This window comes from Centroberyx gerrardi, chromosome 3 (genome assembly GCF_048128805.1).
Source record: "Centroberyx gerrardi isolate f3 chromosome 3, fCenGer3.hap1.cur.20231027, whole genome shotgun sequence".
In the NCBI taxonomy this organism is placed as follows: domain Eukaryota; kingdom Metazoa; phylum Chordata; class Actinopteri; order Beryciformes; family Berycidae; genus Centroberyx; species Centroberyx gerrardi.
Window position 1 is genome coordinate 16,094,897 of NC_135999.1, and position 16,535 is coordinate 16,111,431.

The 16,535-nt window shown below is 40.7% G+C and overlaps 2 protein-coding genes across 2 annotated transcripts; both read left to right on the forward strand.

Moving 5' to 3' along the window:
* The first annotated feature begins 2,554 nt into the window (after positions 1–2,554).
* fgg (fibrinogen gamma chain) lies at positions 2,555–5,648 on the forward strand. The gene is made up of 9 exons (XM_071914470.1): positions 2,555–2,629; positions 2,720–2,767; positions 3,020–3,206; positions 3,379–3,463; positions 3,618–3,748; positions 4,178–4,311; positions 4,578–4,762; positions 4,941–5,218; positions 5,461–5,648. The coding sequence occupies exons 1-9, from the start codon at positions 2,567–2,569 to the stop codon at positions 5,646–5,648; spliced, it is 1,299 nt and encodes a 432-aa protein (XP_071770571.1). The 5' UTR covers positions 2,555–2,566.
* Positions 5,649–8,453: 2,805 nt separating this feature from the next.
* Positions 8,454–15,020, forward strand: plrg1 (pleiotropic regulator 1). Its single transcript, XM_071914472.2, has 15 exons — positions 8,454–8,589; positions 8,865–8,971; positions 9,167–9,303; positions 9,704–9,757; positions 9,879–9,972; positions 10,743–10,833; positions 10,958–11,056; positions 11,198–11,290; positions 11,885–12,034; positions 12,453–12,554; positions 13,067–13,169; positions 13,319–13,427; positions 13,608–13,747; positions 13,965–14,158; positions 14,378–15,020. Exons 1-15 carry the CDS (start codon positions 8,581–8,583, stop codon positions 14,435–14,437), a joined length of 1,542 nt encoding a protein of 513 aa, XP_071770573.1. The 5' UTR covers positions 8,454–8,580; the 3' UTR covers positions 14,438–15,020.
* Positions 15,021–16,535: the final 1,515 nt, after the last annotated feature.

A 16,535-nucleotide genomic window follows, 5' to 3' on the forward strand; every position in this document is an offset into this window, starting at 1 on the left:
ATGATTCAGTAAATGTCACGACAAACTTTTCATAATAACCTCAATCCATTCACAGAGTTTTTCACTTCTGTCCTCCCTCAGCCACAAACAAACCACCAGAGAGATACAAGCATCTTCAGTAAACTCATTGCATTATGAATTGCATTTCATTTTGAATGCCAATAAAGTCTTCAGTTTGGAGGTGTATCCACTGACTGTATAGCATGTTTTGGTTGATTGTGGTTCCACTCAGGGGCGGAAATCACGGGGGGACAGGGGGGTCCGGACCCCCCCTTCCTGGGACTAACAGAGAATTGTCCCCCTCAATATATCATTGTAAACATAACTATATAATTTTAAATAATATAATAATATGCATTGAAAGCACTTGTGATAATTATAGACGCAAAACAATGCGTTTTTAAGTTTCGAAAGATTGAGTCCCCCCCTCATATGCCTCACAGTGGTTTGGTCCACTGCCTACCTGCCTCCCCGAACCCCCACACACACACATTAGCCCTCGGTAGGAGTGTCTGTGGAGGATCTCTGGAAGTGTGTCAGTGGTGGCAGACCTCCAGTAAGTAGCTGAGGTTAACTTAAAACAAAGGATGTGTCAGACATTTTTCTTTACTTCTACCACTCAATAGAATAAAACACATTCACAATTGTAACCAGACTACATTTTGTTCCGTTACCTCGCGGTTGAATCTTGTGCGTCAGCGTGTTGGTACGGAGCCGCGTCTCCTAATGCATGTATGTGTATGGAGGCAGGAGGTCTATCCACAATTAAAATCATCATAACTCACTGAATTTTCGACCGATTTTCAAGCGGTTTGGTTTGTTACAAATGCCAGACATGTATTTATAATACAGGATAGTTGGTTAAATTAAAATGCGGGATTTCATACCAAAATACTTTATCTTTTGTAGATCGTAACAGTAATATTTCTATAATATAATATTTAAGATTAACTTACCCTATGTAATTAGGTTCTAAGTATATTATTTTTTTCTTACTGCATGTAAAATGGCTGCCACTATGTTATTTTGTTCATAATTTTGGAAATAAATGAAGACTTAATTAATAAAAAAGACATAATTACAACAAACATTATGTTAAAATATAAGTAAGTTTCTGGCAGGCTTCATAGCGTTCTGGACTTTTACACATTGACAGCAAAACATTAGAGATCTGCTTTTTCGGGAAAACTAAATCTAATTAGGCATATATTAGCTTTAGTTCAGTTAATGGGTGTTGCATCTCACCTACCACTGTAAATAACCTGCATGCTGTGTGTGTGTGTGTGTGTGTGTGTGTGTGTGTGTGTGTGTGTGTGTGTGTGTGTGTGTCTATTTGTCAGCCAGCCAGGTCAGTTAAAATGGCAGAGAAAAGAAAAACAGACATCCGATCATTTTTCAGTGCACCGAAACGCCAAGTAGAAAGACCCCAGTAATATCAAAGGCAATTTGATAAAATCTTCATAAGAAAGGAATGAAGTGCTTATGGAAATGTTTCATAATGGACCTCTATATACATTTAATACAACAGTACTTTTGGCGGCACCTTTGGTGTCCCCTTCAGGAATTGCTCTTGAGAAATTTTTCTGTTTATTGTCCCCCCCAACAGTGAAATGAAATATCCGCCCTTGGTTCCACTCCCACTAGTGGTTCTGCCTGCTAATGCAGCCTTGAAAGAGGAGGTCACCACTATCCACAAGACTGCAGCTGATCAAGCGTAAAATTAAGAAAGAAATCTACAAAAAGTAAAGTAGCCTTATGAAGAGTTGAACTATATTAACGATACATGCTCTCTCTTGACAAACATTTTTCTAATGACAGGAATATGGGATTGGAAGTCCTTTGGCCCTTGTATCCATTTCTTAAATTCATTTTCAGATGTCATTGGCAGCTTTAGTATGACAACATATTGATGTTAATCTTTAGCAGGGACACATTATAATGACAGTGTCTTTTTGCCTGTTCTATTCTGTTTTGCCTTTTACACGATCAGATGCTCAGTCTTCCTTTATTATTATTATATGATGAATAAGTATAGGTCAAATGAACAGAATGCTATATATCCATTATTTTCACTGCTGCATGAGTCTGAATGATACATTTGACAACTCAAAAGCTCAATACTTGCAGAGCAAACCTGTAATGAATTGATTTTGAACTGTCTGTAAAGTCCAACAGAAAAAATGCCATCATGTCCTTGGCACAGGTGATTTCTCCAAAAAGCTGAGTCATCATTCTTTCAGACTTGCACGGTTGTACTTGCGCCATCATTAGCATCACTGAGTTATAAACAAATGTAAAACCACCCACGGTTGTGACTGAAAATCCTCAGATAGCGAAGAAAGACCAGGTCAAAATAACAGGCCCTGTCAAATCTGGGAAATGACCAATGCTGGACAGTTGAGTCACAGCTTTGTCCCAACACTGACTCAGGTTATGAGTGGGATGTTTGCACATGAGCCCCTTATCAAACACTGAACTGAGGACCTTGATCAGATAAATATACCACAGAGTCCAGCAGCCCTTCATTCCCCAAAAAGTCAAGACCACAACTGGTGGCCGAAGCAACATGGCTCCATCACTTCTTGCGACGGCGGCAGGGATTCTTTTACTTTTCTCCTTCTCATCCGCAGTAAGTGCTTGAATGTTTAATGGGATGTTTCTGTCATACAAAATGGTGAGCAGCAAGAAGCTAAATAGTGTTGTGGTTTCTTTTCTGTAGCAAACCAGAGGAGACCACACTGATATCTGCACACCAAATGACGGCTTTGTAAGTACACAGCTAGAAACGATGACCTCACATGTCGTTGATGTGCTTGAGAACATTCATCACATCTCATTTCAACTTTTACTTGACCTCATGGATTCTTTGACATTGTGTAGATTGTATATGTCCGTATCACAGAGCACACTTGCACTGAATTGCTGTATATAGTCTTCACATCATCCAATATACCAGAACAATATGTGCCGTGTATTATTTTAAAAGAACAATGCTTAATGGGTTTTTTTCTGTATTCAGGGAAGGTACTGTCCAACTACATGTGGAGTGGCTGATTACCTGCTGAATTATATGCCAGGTGTGGACAAGGATCTGGACTATATGCTGGATGAACTGGATAGAATTGCCAATTTGACCGAGGTGGCCGAAGAAAAAGTCGTCTACATGAAAGACTCTGCTACATCAGCCCAGAAGAGTTCCCAACCAGGTAAAGTACTTCACTAGCAGCTTGGAGTTAAGTGTAGAAAACTGTGATGCCAATTTAGTCATTCTAAAATGATTTGATTACTATGTAATAGAATGTATCATGGACTCAGTGTGAATACTGTAAAACTCTAATGAGTCAAATATTGAAGCAGATTGTGATTTTTTTTTTTCAGACCAATACTACAAAAAGACATCAAGTATGCTGGACGATGTCGTTCGATATGAAAAGACCATCGTTGCTCAGGAGCAGCAAATATAGTGAGTTATCTAGCATTGAAATGTAATGGCATTCGTAGTACTTCCCGCTAATTGTGAGTCATTTAGACTTTTCCCATTGTGTAACAAACTGAGATGTGAATTACTTCAGAGAATTCAACTTAGATTTCAAATTTGTTTCCCTCCCGCCATGCAGCGAACTTCAGAATTTAATTTCAGCAAACGAGAGGAGGATGGCTGACCTCAAACAACTCTCCATTCAGCTGCGGCAGAAATGCAACGAGCCGTGCAAAGAAACAGTTGAAATCCAGCCCACCACAGGCACAGGTAAAATCAACTGTGACCGTCAGGCCATTCCCACTTCACAAACAGTTACTCAATCATGCATCATGAGCACCACGCATGTCCTTGTCCACTGTTTAGTTAGAGTCTAATCAATATCATGCATCAATGCAGAGTACACAGTTTTAGAGTATTGTGGGTGGAATTTGTTGGTACTGCACTTCAAAAAGAATTTCTACACTTTACAATTTAAAGGAAAAAATAGCAGTTGTTCCCTAAAAATATAGATCAAAAAACAACAGGAAAAACATCAAGTAAGCTTGTGTTGTCCTATATCCTCTACATTTTCTTCTTTTGTAAACATAACCACCCAGCAACAAAAAGATACTCAACCAGATAGCTCTTAACGTGTGTCATGAAATAATGACACTGAGAAATAAACTTTCCTTTGCCTTTATTTGTTGTCTTTTTCAGACTGCCAGGATATTGCCAACAAAGGTGCCACCACCAGCGGCCTTTACTATGTGAAGCCAGCGAAGGCTGTAGAGCAGTTCCTGGTCTACTGTGAGATTGACAGCTTCGGACGCGGCTTCACAGTACTGCAGAGGGTAAGGCATTAAGGAAAATGTAGAAGATGTAGAAGTTAATGAGATAAAAGTTACATTTCCTGCTTATAACACTCAAATAGGCTGGTTATAAACTGCTAATCCCAAATGGTAATGAACTATTATTAGTAGCCTACTCACTAATTAGTGGAGTACTGGTTTTTAAAAAGAAGGGCATAGAAATAGATCAGGATTTGAGAAATGTTTTGTTAACTAACTGATTGAATGACTGAACCCTCGCTATGTTGTGCATCTCTTTGTGTCCACAGAGACGCGATGGAAGCGTAGACTTCCGCAAGGACTGGGTCCAGTATAAGGAGGGCTTCGGTTACCTCTCCCCCGACGACACCACCGAGTTCTGGCTCGGCAACGAGAAGATGCATCTGCTGACCACCCAGTCGACCATCCCCACTGTGCTGAGGATAGAGCTTGTTGACTGGGACGGCAACAAAAAGTACGTAAAAGAAACCCACATGATAACAGATTACATAAGAGCGAGAGGAGCAAAGGAGCCACTGACAAGGCAAACATGACCCGGCAGTGGTGAAAGGAGGTTAAGAACAAATAAGGACTCAGCAGAAGTGAACTAAATCCATTCCTCTCCCCCCCCCCCCCCCCCCTCCTGCCACCAGGTACGCCGACTACGCCATGTTCAGAGTGGGCTCTGAGGCCGACATGTATCGCCTGACCTACGCCTACTACCACGGCGGCGACGCGGGAGACGCTTTCGACGGCTTCGACTTTGGGGACGACCCTAGCGACAAGTTCTTCACGTCTCACAACGGCATGCAGTTCAGCACCCACGACAAGGACAACGACAAGTTTGACGGCAGCTGTGCGCTCCAGGACGGCTCCGGGTGGTGGATGAACAGATGCCACGCTGCACATTTGAACGGCAAATACTACCAGGGTAAGACCAAAAGGCCGAATCCATCGCCAAGCCAAGTCTGTCCCTTTTAGAGGGTGTTCTTAATACAAGATTGGTGATAAATTGTCCAAGTTGAAAGCATCATAATTGTCTTCTTAACCCATACACACACTCACACACACACACAAAAACACAACACACAAAAACATACACATGCTCCATCACCGCCTTCTCACCAAATCATTTGAAGCCCACTTTAACCTCGCTGTGTTCCCTCCATCCAGGCGGGAAGTACACGGAAAAGGATGCAGGCGAATTCGGCTATGACAACGGCATCATTTGGGTCACATGGCACAACCGCTGGTACTCCCTGAAAGAGACCACCATGAAGATCATCCCCATCAGCAGGATCACAGCAGGCGGCGGACAGCAGACCGGAGTCAAACAGTTTGGAGGACTGGGAGACGCCTAGACCTTAGAGCGGCATAGGAACATCTCTTAGTGCAGTTCAGGTGTGGGTTGTCCCACGCCTGAACTTGTTGTGTTCGGCACAACAGCCTTAAAACTTTTAATGTCTCCAATCTGTTTAGAGTGGTTAAATCCTCTTGAATGGAAAACTTCTGATTTCATGTTTTGTCTCAGTGTGATGTTTGCGAATTTTCCTTATCTGATCCCTTCAGGACACTGGAATGTTCACGTGTGTCTGTCCTTCTTCCGTGTTGTTTAGACCACTAAATAAATGTCTTTTCTTTGTCAAATATGTTTTGTTGTTACTTATGTGGCCAGTGTTATTCTGCATCCAAAAGTTGCTAGTCTGGAGACCCAACCCTAGTAACTCAATTCCTTGCAACGCCAAATAGCTAGAGGCTCTTCTGAAAAGCAATGCGGTGATCAAAGACACAAAGCGCTTGTTCAAAAGAAAATAATCAGGGAAATCAAAATTAGATTTGTTTTGGAACAAGCCTCCACAAAAACGTTGTTATGATCATTTCTAGTATAGTAGGTCATACTTACTTTATGAGAACACACACACACACACACATTCTCCCACACACACACACACACACACACACACACACTCGCAGGTTATGATAAATGGCACACAGTATTCGCCATGCATTACAAATGGAGCAGCCCTTTGAGTAATGGGTAATGTGGCCTCACAGAGGACCTTTTAAATAAATTAAATGCAAGACGTAAAAGAATCACGGCTGAAATCAATTTGCTTTACAGGCAACAAAGAGCAGTCCATCTCTTCAGTGCATCAATTGAATAATTGTAAAATATAGGATGGTGATACTTCATGTCCTTCTAAAAGGCACTTGAAAATGTTCCAGGATGAAATTAAACTAAAAGTGTAGTTAATAGTGGTCTTTTTATTAATTATATCTGTGGTTGTAGTTGGTTTGAAAAAAAACAAACCTTTTAATGAGTCATAAGTGTGCCTATCAATCAATACAAGCCGTTTTCCATGCCTCGATAGACTTTGATAATTTATTGCGAAGAAGAATTTGAATAAAAACAAATGAAGTTACATAAATGATGTAATTAGTAATTGGTGCAGGGTGGCTTGTTAATCATATGGCATGTTTTTCTTTTTCGAGGTCACACTATATAGGTCACCCTACCATCCCTATATATTGGTTATTCAAATGAACTGAACTCGCCCCTGAACTGTACTTGCTCTAAGACTAACTATTGGAGTTGTGTAGTGACATTTTGAACAGAGCACACAATGTGATTAAAGCTTTTAACTGCAGAATATCAGCATGTTTGTCATGGAGTCCTTCCACAAAAAAATCCCATGGAAACATAATTTCAAGAAATTCAAGTTGCCATGTCAGATCTTGTTGGGCAGTTCGTTTATAATACTGTGTACAGACCAGCAGTAACTAAAACACTATGAAGTAAAAGATTCACAGACATATGAGTGGGTGTGTAAGTTTAGTATTTGTCCCCATGCATCATTACACTCTCCTCAGTGACCACTTGTTCAGTCAATATTGCTAAATTCCCTCTGGCTCATTGTAAATGGTTGAACTGAAGTGACTGACAGCAACATTGTGATGAGCGCATTCACTTCACCAAGCTGTGATACTAACATATGGCCCAACGTTTGTAATGAAATAGTATAGTGGGAAGTTGCAAATATAATTAGGCTGTTTAAAAACTTGAATAGCATAAGAGGCCTATCCCGATACACCCCCACCTCCCAAATGTAATGCCCAAATTTAGTGGTTTTGTTATAGAGAGCAGTAATAATAAATTACTTACAGTTCAATAACTATATTCTGTATTTGTTTCTGGTATTATCTCTTTCTTCTACTGTTTCTATTTGTTTTTGGTTTATTTATATACTGTTTTATATATAGGCCTATACTGTTTTTATATACTGTTTTTATTGGTTTGTATTGTGTTTTATTCGTTTTGTCTTTTAACAAAGTATACAAGCAACCACTGAGCTAAATTCCTTGTATGTGCAAATATACTCGGCCAATAAAAGGATTCTGATTCTGATTCTGATAATAATAATAAACTTTATTTATATAGCACCTTTCAAAACAAGGTTACAAAGTGCTTTACAATACAAGATAAAATCACCAACAGATAAAACATGAGTAAAAATAGGACTAAAAGCTAGTAAAAAAGAATAATAAAGTAAGAGAATAAAACAAGCATAAAAGAGGAAATAAAATAATGAAATCATGATAGAAAATAATAAATAGAAGGAAAACAGCCACACTAAGAAAATGCCTAATTAGGTCTCAAACATTAGAGGAAAACCTACAGGAAGAAATGTCATGACCGACAACATTGGTTATTTATAATCTATGTCACAAAAATTACAAAATAATAATTCAAACACTTTGCACCGACTCTTTCTACTGAGTGGGCTTCTGAGTTTGAAGGATTAGATAACCATTAATCAATGTACTTTGTTAGACAAACATTGCCTGAGCAGAAATGTGAATGAAAACCAAATAGACACTTTGGCCTGTGCTCACGTCACCAGTAGCCCCAACATAGAAATGATCATTATTTTCCTCATATTCATATATTGAAAGGGGTAATTTGTGGTCATTCAAGATTTAGGACATTTGTTGGAATATCTTGCAGGGTTTGGTTTAACAAACAGGTTTCAGCAATATTGTGGTATTCTGCAATTACTTTATTGACCGTTAGATGGCGTTAAAAAAAAATCAACGTAGCTGCACACCGCTTTTGACCCGGAAGATAACCAGCCATTTTCGGCAATATTTGTTTACTTCTGGAGCATTCGGTCGTCGTGCTGTGGTGGTGATGGTTTTAGGGTTGTGATATATTTCGACTGCAACCGAGCCAAAAGTATTGGCAACGAATTGTTTCCACATCAGCTGTCTTATAGCCGTATATTTAACATCACAATGACTGAGGTAAGACAAGGCTGTGAAGTCTTTTCGACCGTTTTTCTTTGCTCCCGCTCAGGCGCTAACGTTACGTTCCCATGTTAATGCCGGGCCCGACTATTTGCTGGAACGCGATAAGCTAACGATAGGATTTCTCCACTTGTTGTCTATAACTTAAGCTAACTTAAGCTCTGTCCATTTAAAACAAACGGGTGGAGATGGGTGCGGTACTTAGTAAACGTCGCCGTCTCCGTGCTAGGTAAAATATAGTAGTTTTTAAATATAACTCCTTTCTTTTACAGGATGTCCAGAAGCACTCAGTCCACACACTGGTCTTCAGGTCTCTTAAAAGGACGCATGATATGTTTGTGTCTGATCATGCGAAACCAGTCGCACTGGATGATCAAAGGTAAGTCTTACAACGTATAACTGTGAATCTTTGTGTTTTTTGTTATTTGTTAACCCAAGACCAACTAACGTGATTATGCTTTGAAGTTGCATTTAACTATAGTCCAGTAACAAGGCAATCAAGTGATCACAGTCGCTTAAATCGGTAGTAAGTAATTGAGGGAAAGTGATGCATTAATGTCTCTCGTATTTGCAGCCATAACGTGAAGATGGCTGCCAAGCTGAAAGCAGACTACAGTGCGGTGTTACACATGCCAGTCCTGAAGGAAGGGAAGGAGAGAGGCTCACACATCCCGGGCGGCCTGCACGTCCACCAGGGCTACACACAGCCAGGTGGGTCAAATGAAATGACCGGTGCATGTTACTGAGTGAGGAGGGAGTGTGTGCTGTCTTAAACCAATAGAGAATTGATATAAATATTCTCCATGGTATTTTCATACTACCCAAAAAGCATAGTATTTAGGAGTGTGTCCACCAGTTGTATTGGCAAATATTCCTTCTAAATTTGACACTAGTGACTGGTCTGCTCAGATACTGCAGATACTTCTATTTTGAAAAAACGTGTTGAAAAATCCCATTCACTACCATCATATGTGCAAGATATTTCTCCATAACAGTTCATTCAATTATATAGATGCAGCTTATTTAGACTACTTTCTAAAAATCAATATCTTGTTTAAAACTATTTATCTGAAGCTCTAACAATAGCTCGCTGGGCCTAATTTTCTTGCAGGAGATGACCCAGAGTACCTGATCACTGGGACACATGCTTACCCCTCTGGACCTGGTAAGTACTATGCTGTTAAATAAAACCAAACTGGCTGTATTCTGACTATTCTGTGGCCATTCACTGACCTACATGGATGTTAATACAAGTTTCTGTTTGTTTTTTGTTTTTTTTTCAATAGGAATAGCCTTGACTGCTGACACAAAGATGCACAGGTTGCCCAGTGAGGGAGGAGTCCATTCCATGGCATTGGTCTTGCCCCCCTCGCAAGCCAGGTACCCTAGTTTTCTCCACTACTGTAATTGTGTAAATTTTAGTTTTATCAAAAGTTTATGTGCTCCAAATAAGACAAGTCAAAATACTTACAGTAATTCTGATACCTGCCTACCTAAATTAACAAAATATCAAATTAACTACACTGTTGAAGCCCCATGCAAAAGAAAAACAAGCCCTGCTACAGCTTTCTTGCACTTGTCATTTCTTGCACACAAATGACATTACCAGAATTAAACAGTATACCATGATATATACCGTTACCATCCACAATGTAAAAAATGTTATGATATAAAATTCAGGCCATATCGCTCACTACTACTACCTTTCAAAAACAGTCACTCCACACACCTAGTGTAATTGGAACTAGCCTACCTTTCTCGTTAGGCCAGAAAAACTATTTTGAAAAAAAACTATTTGTGTGTGTCAATATGTAGTTTTCTGTGTATTTGGGTTATCTTTTAAAGAGGTGATTTTGAAAGAGGGCAGGGACTTGGGTGGCTTGCAGCAAAGTTTAAATGAAATTATTCTGGGGCAAATGGTATGCAAGCTTTAAGAACATGAAATGTTGTATTTTTGATAGTGAGAATATGATATACAAGATTAAGCAAATAAATATAAAATGAGTTATGTATGCCTATGTCTTTGTTTGCATCTATAAGTGAAATTCAGTTCACCAGGGGACAGGTGAAATTCAGAACTTAGGAAAAAAGTTAACGTTGACCCCTGATCTGTGAATAATGTTGTTTACTATGTTGCTGTGTACTTTCAGGCAGGAGGCCAGCCGCACTGCAGCCAGCGTTGGTGACATCCATAGACATGCAGGAGGAGCAGAGAGATCTCAGCCTCACTCAAATGCTGTGGTAGGCTGTAGTGGTTTTAGTTATTTTTTTCAGCATACACTGGACGTCACATTTTGTTCACCTTTGCCGCAAAATCCCAGAAAGATGTGCAGAATTCATAAGATAATCACTGTATTTACTTTAGTCGCTGATGGAAGGAGGAGGCACCAGAAATTCTGCTCTCACGAGAAAAGCACCAACCATGCCTAAACCCCAGTGGCATCCACCATGGAAACTGTTTCGGGTAACTGCATATCATTTCAACTGTTACCCTTTATGCTGTTTTTCCTCTTTGTCTGTAGATAATATACATCACACACTGATGCTACAGCTTGACCTGTGTCTTTGATGTGTCCTTTGTATGATTTGATGTGTAATCTGATAGGTCATCAGTGGCCATCTTGGCTGGGTGAGGTCCATAGCCGTGGAGCCTGGGAATCAGTGGTTTGTCACGGGGTCTGCTGACCGAACCATAAAGGTGAGTTAAGATTTTCATGGTTTTAAGTAGTTTCTGTTGTTAATTAGCCTAATTGATACTACTAATACTCTTGACCCCTAGCTGTTTATTCTGTGTTAAGTCATGGATGTTAGATCAGTGAGAATGTAATGGAGGAAAGTTACACACGTTTCCACCCATGCAGAAAAAAATAACTTCATCTCTTGAAATTGGTGTTACCAGGGGAGGTCTAGTAATAATAATTACGAATAATAATTATTATGATTTGAGCACCTCAAATTAATTTTATCCTTTATTTAAAGAATATGCTAGTGTTTTTTTTTCTTCCCACCTATGCTGCAAAATGTCGCCAGTATTTTGTAAATCTTTTTTTTTTAATTTTATTTTAATTGTGAGTGCTATTTCAGTAATTTGAGCCATGTCAGAGTGATTAATATACATACATATATAATTAGGGCCCCTCAAGTGATATCGAAAGCACTTTTATCAATCTCTACAACTGCTGCTCTCATGTGATTACAACTCTCCTGCCAGCTCTAGGTGGCACCCTGGAGAAACTGTCTGTGAATGTCTGTAATAGGCGTAATATGACCTGAAGGCTCTTTCTCTTGTCAGATCTGGGACCTGGCCAGTGGGAAGCTGAAACTCTCCCTGACCGGACACATCAGTACGGTCCGTGGTGTGGCGGTCAGCGGCCGCAGCCCCTACCTCTTCTCCTGTGGAGAAGACAAGCAAGTCAAGTGTTGGGATCTGGAGTACAACAAGGTACGCCATTATAATGGATTAGTGGGCAGCAGGGTGGCCTAGAGGTTAGAGAGACCGTCCTTCAGTTGGTGGACCCAGGGCCCCGCCTCAGCAATTATCTGCCCAGTTGAAGTTTGCTTAATTAAGACACTGAATCACTACAGGCTCCAGGGGTGCTGTTCTTCAGCTGACCCTGTGCTCTGAGCTCCCTGAAGGGGGGCAAGTCAACAGACAATTTCTCCACGGGATCAATTAAGCATCACATTACTGAATGACTTGTTTTTGATTCATATATGAATGACTATAAAACATTCTGTGTTGCATTATCATTCTGTAAATCTGGTCTAGGTCTTAAATTAAAAGCCTTAGCCATAAAATTAATTTTTGGTTGATCTGTGATATCTTGCCATTCTCTTGACAATGTCCATCTGTGTATTAGGTCATCAGGCACTACCACGGACACCTGAGTGCTGTGTATGACTTGGACCTTCATCCAACCATCGACGTGCTGGTGACGTGCAGCAGAGATGCCACAGCAAGGGTAAGGTCTGCTAGCTGCGCATGTACTACATCAAATATATTGTTGGCAGTGCTATAATTAAGTCACTTAACTTTGAATCTTGTCCCGGTCCAGTTTCCATTTAAAGGATGCAATCTACAGTTCATTTTAGTCTGGTCTGAATTGAAGTGGAAAAATTAACTTTGTGAATATGAGCATCAGTCCAGACTACGGTTTGCCCTCATGTTGTTATGCTCAGTTTTCCAAGCATGATGAACTGCTCGCTATGAGATGTCAAAATCCATCTCTTTATACCCATAAAACTATATGGAACAATGGTCGAGTAATGAACAACATACTCATAAAAGCATGCGTGTTTGTATTGTTTCCTGTAATTGGTGCGATTACGTTATCACTCCTAACAAAGGGCATCACAGTTCGGTTTGAAGAGGACTGGTCATGTGAATGCTTAATTAGTCCGACCTTTTAATTGAATGTGATTTCATCTGTCAACATTGAGTGTTCATAATTGGTTTTCCTCTCTGCCCTTGCAGGTGTGGGACATCCGGACAAAAGCCAACGTGCACACCCTGTCCGGCCACACCAACACTGTGGCCACAGTCAGATGCCAGGCTGCAGAGCCACAAATCATCACTGGTAAATAAAACTGGCAAACTTGATCCAAGCATACCGATCATATCTCATTCTCTTCAGTCCCTCAATGTTACTGTGTGTTTACTCTTGTGGCTAATTGACTGGCTTTTTACTATATAGTCTCAGATTGTCAAATTATTGACCTCTTGCAGGCAGCCACGATTCAACCATCAGGCTGTGGGATTTGATTGCTGGGAAGACCAGAGCCACTCTGACCAACCATAAGAAGTCTGTCCGAGCTCTGGTGTTGCACCCCAGACAGTAAGCAAACTCATACTCTAAGATAAGCTCATGTTGATTGTAATAATTTTCAGCAATATGACATTAACCCTAGGGATAATAGTTGTGTACATTGTTTATGATGACATTTACCAGTACAAAAACACATTAAGAGTTTGAAATATGCTTAATATCCCATCACCCATTCTTTGTGTTTTACAGATACACCTTTGCCTCTGGCTCTGCCGACAACATCAAGCAGTGGATGTTCCCAGACGGCAACTTCATCCAGAACCTGTCTGGTCACAACGCCATTATCAACACTCTGGCTGTTAACTCAGATGGCGTGTTGGTGTCTGGAGGTATTAATAACCAGCCACATTGGCACCTTTTTTTACTCAAGTGCTTGTTTCATCTGAAGTTCATGTTTAACCGTCATTGCTGAATAATGGACCAGCTGTTTTTGGTGTTAATGTTGATTTCTGATGGGTGTTTTGTGATTAAATGCTGGGGGTATTGGATCAGAAACACATGAAGCTCCAAGATGACTCATCATACACATTTATCTTCTCTCTGCAGCCGACAATGGAACCATCCATATGTGGGATTGGAGAACAGGCTACAACTTCCAGAGAATTCATGCCGCTGTGCAGCCTGGTTCCCTGGACAGCGAATCGGGGATCTTTGCCTGCATGTTCGACAACTCAGAAAGCAGACTGATCACCGCCGAGGCTGACAAGACCATCAAAGTGTACAAGGAGGACGACACAGCTGTAAGTTACACTGTTACATTTTAAAAATCAGTATAGGTTTCAGTGTCGGTAGAGTTTCAGAAGTCTGACTTCAAAAGAGGTGTTCAGCAAATTTAATTTAACATCTAATTGTTTTAACACTGGGTATTGTAGTATATATATTTAGTTTGTGAAAGTCATTGTCATGAAATTTCCAGTTAACAAATGGATCAATTGTTAACCCTCCTTTATTTCTTGCAGACGGAAGAAAGCCACCCAGTCAACTGGAAACCAGAGATCCTCAAGAGGAAAAGATTCTAAAGATTTTTTTTTTATTGTTCTCATTCATGTTGTCATAGAAACCACCTTGAAAAACTTGTCTACCAGGCCACCTGTTGTAGATGTACCCATCAATTTTGCTTGTTAGTGCTTATTCATAAGACAAATATTTCCATAACAGACGCTACTTTGACAATAACCGCCACCTATTGGACAGAAGAACTTCACCCAGTGTTCCTCTTTATTCTAAAAACCATTTGCAGTCTTCGTTGTATGATGTTAGTCCAATAAAGCTGCCGTTTTGGACTGCCAGGAACCTCCCAGAATGTTTGTTCTTGATGATGACGGCTCTCTGGTGGCTCTGGTCCGTCTGGTCCACCAACAGCAGCCACTTCTCGGCCTCAGAGGGACCGGCCTTAGAGTACACATGGTCCTCACTGGGGTCAAACCCTGCAGTGGGACAGACAATGAGGCCTCTTTGTTCCTAATGCCCTGAAATCATTCTTTTTGTATTGACCCAACAGAATCGCTAATTGTACATACAGGGAATCAAACATTTCCCCTTTTTTTGGCTTGCAATTTGATGTTTATATTGCTGCATTAATAAAGGGCACAATTTTTTTCACATCCTTCCTGTTTCTTTATTTTGTAGAGATGAAACGCCATACTTACCGAGGTATCTGTTGGTGACAATGTTCCGGTAGTATTTGCAGCCATTACCCTTACTCTCCTCCCAGTACCCATGATCCCCAGGTGTCTCCTGGAGCTCCACTGTATTCATGGTATCAGTCTCTGGGTCGAATATCTGCTCACCTGTTGAATCAAGTCATGGCTTTAATTATACGTGCGAAGGCATCAGCTTGTTTTCAGCATTGATGCTAGATTAATAACAGCCTGCATTGTTAACCACACAACCAAGTTTCCATGTGTAAGTCTCAAACCTCATTGTGCTATTATGAGTCTCAGCTCAGCTTTAAAAAAAACGTGTCATTGGTTTTATTGTGTTGTTGGTGTAGTTTTTGTATCCATGACAACAACAAATCCTGGCCCATATACAGTATCTACCTGAGTCGTGGATGTAGAGCATAGAGAGAGCATGGCGAAAGCCTCGGCCTGGCTTCTTCTTCAGGCAGCGTTTCGGGGACTCCGGCTCATCCTCCACCTCATTAGCAGGCTCCTCCACAGTCAGGAGGTGACCGGCATTAAACATGATCTCCTCCTCCAGAGACTGAAGACTCATCTCAAAGTGCTCCTCACCCTTCTCTGCGTTTCTGGAAGATGTTAGCACAGACAATTAGATGTAAAATATATTTGAGAAGTCAGTTTAAAGCTATTCACGTTTGGAAACAGTCTTAATGAATGGTGCTTTATTCTAAAAAACATTTATTTCATCCTACGCCAAAAGTAACATACTGTAGGCCTAAGTAGTTAATTTGTATGAGACATGCTTCTCTCAATGAAAATGAAATACTGAAATAATGACATAAGATTTAAAGACCACTGTATGAGTGATAGAACTCCATACCATAAATCAATTCTCTGCCATCTGAGTATTACATTGTTTTCCCCTCCATAATTTATTTGGTATAAAATGTGACCCGTCTATTTGAAAGGCCCCCTCACCTGAAGTCCACCCACAGCAGGCCAGCAGTGATCAGTCCCAGCCACTCACTGGCCTCCCAGTTCCTGGCCAGCATTACTGGCACCATGATGACCTCTCTGGTGTCAGCGTAGTTCAGCTCCTTCTTACAGCTGCGGGACGCCTGGTAAGCTGGAGTCATGAACGGACAAATCACTACGGCCTCCTCCACACCTGCAGCCATCCTGACAACACACACACACACATAGCTTTTGCTTAAACCAGGAGGGAGGCCAGTTTTAGTGTATAATATCTAACTGCAAGGTGTGAAGTCATCATGACAAGCAAGGACTGATCCTCTCGGTGATTATGAATGTAAAGGGTTCATCCATTACCACCATCTTTCAAGGACTGTACTCACGCATCGTTGATGTTGCCTGTCACCCCTCCCTCGATATCCATCCATACTGGTAAGCCATCATCTTTGAGGCGGTTGTATATCCTCTTCACAAGGGCTTGGTCATCCCACTGGTAGGAGAGCATAATATGAGCTGGCATTTT

Bases quoted from the DNA above. Each gene is read 5' to 3' on its own strand.
- plrg1 (XM_071914472.2), top strand. The intron at 9,304-9,703 runs GTGGGTCAAATG...ATTTTCTTGCAG, and splicing joins CCAGGGCTACACACAGCCAG to GAGATGACCCAGAGTACCTG. The intron at 13,748-13,964 runs GTATTAATAACC...TTCTCTCTGCAG, and splicing joins TGGCGTGTTGGTGTCTGGAG to CCGACAATGGAACCATCCAT.
- fgg (XM_071914470.1), top strand. From the start codon at position 2,567: ATGGCTCCATCACTTCTTGCGACGGCGGCAGGGATTCTTTTACTTTTC. The intron at 2,768-3,019 runs GTAAGTACACAG...TTCTGTATTCAG, and splicing joins GCACACCAAATGACGGCTTT to GGAAGGTACTGTCCAACTAC. The intron at 5,219-5,460 runs GTAAGACCAAAA...CCCTCCATCCAG, and splicing joins GAACGGCAAATACTACCAGG to GCGGGAAGTACACGGAAAAG.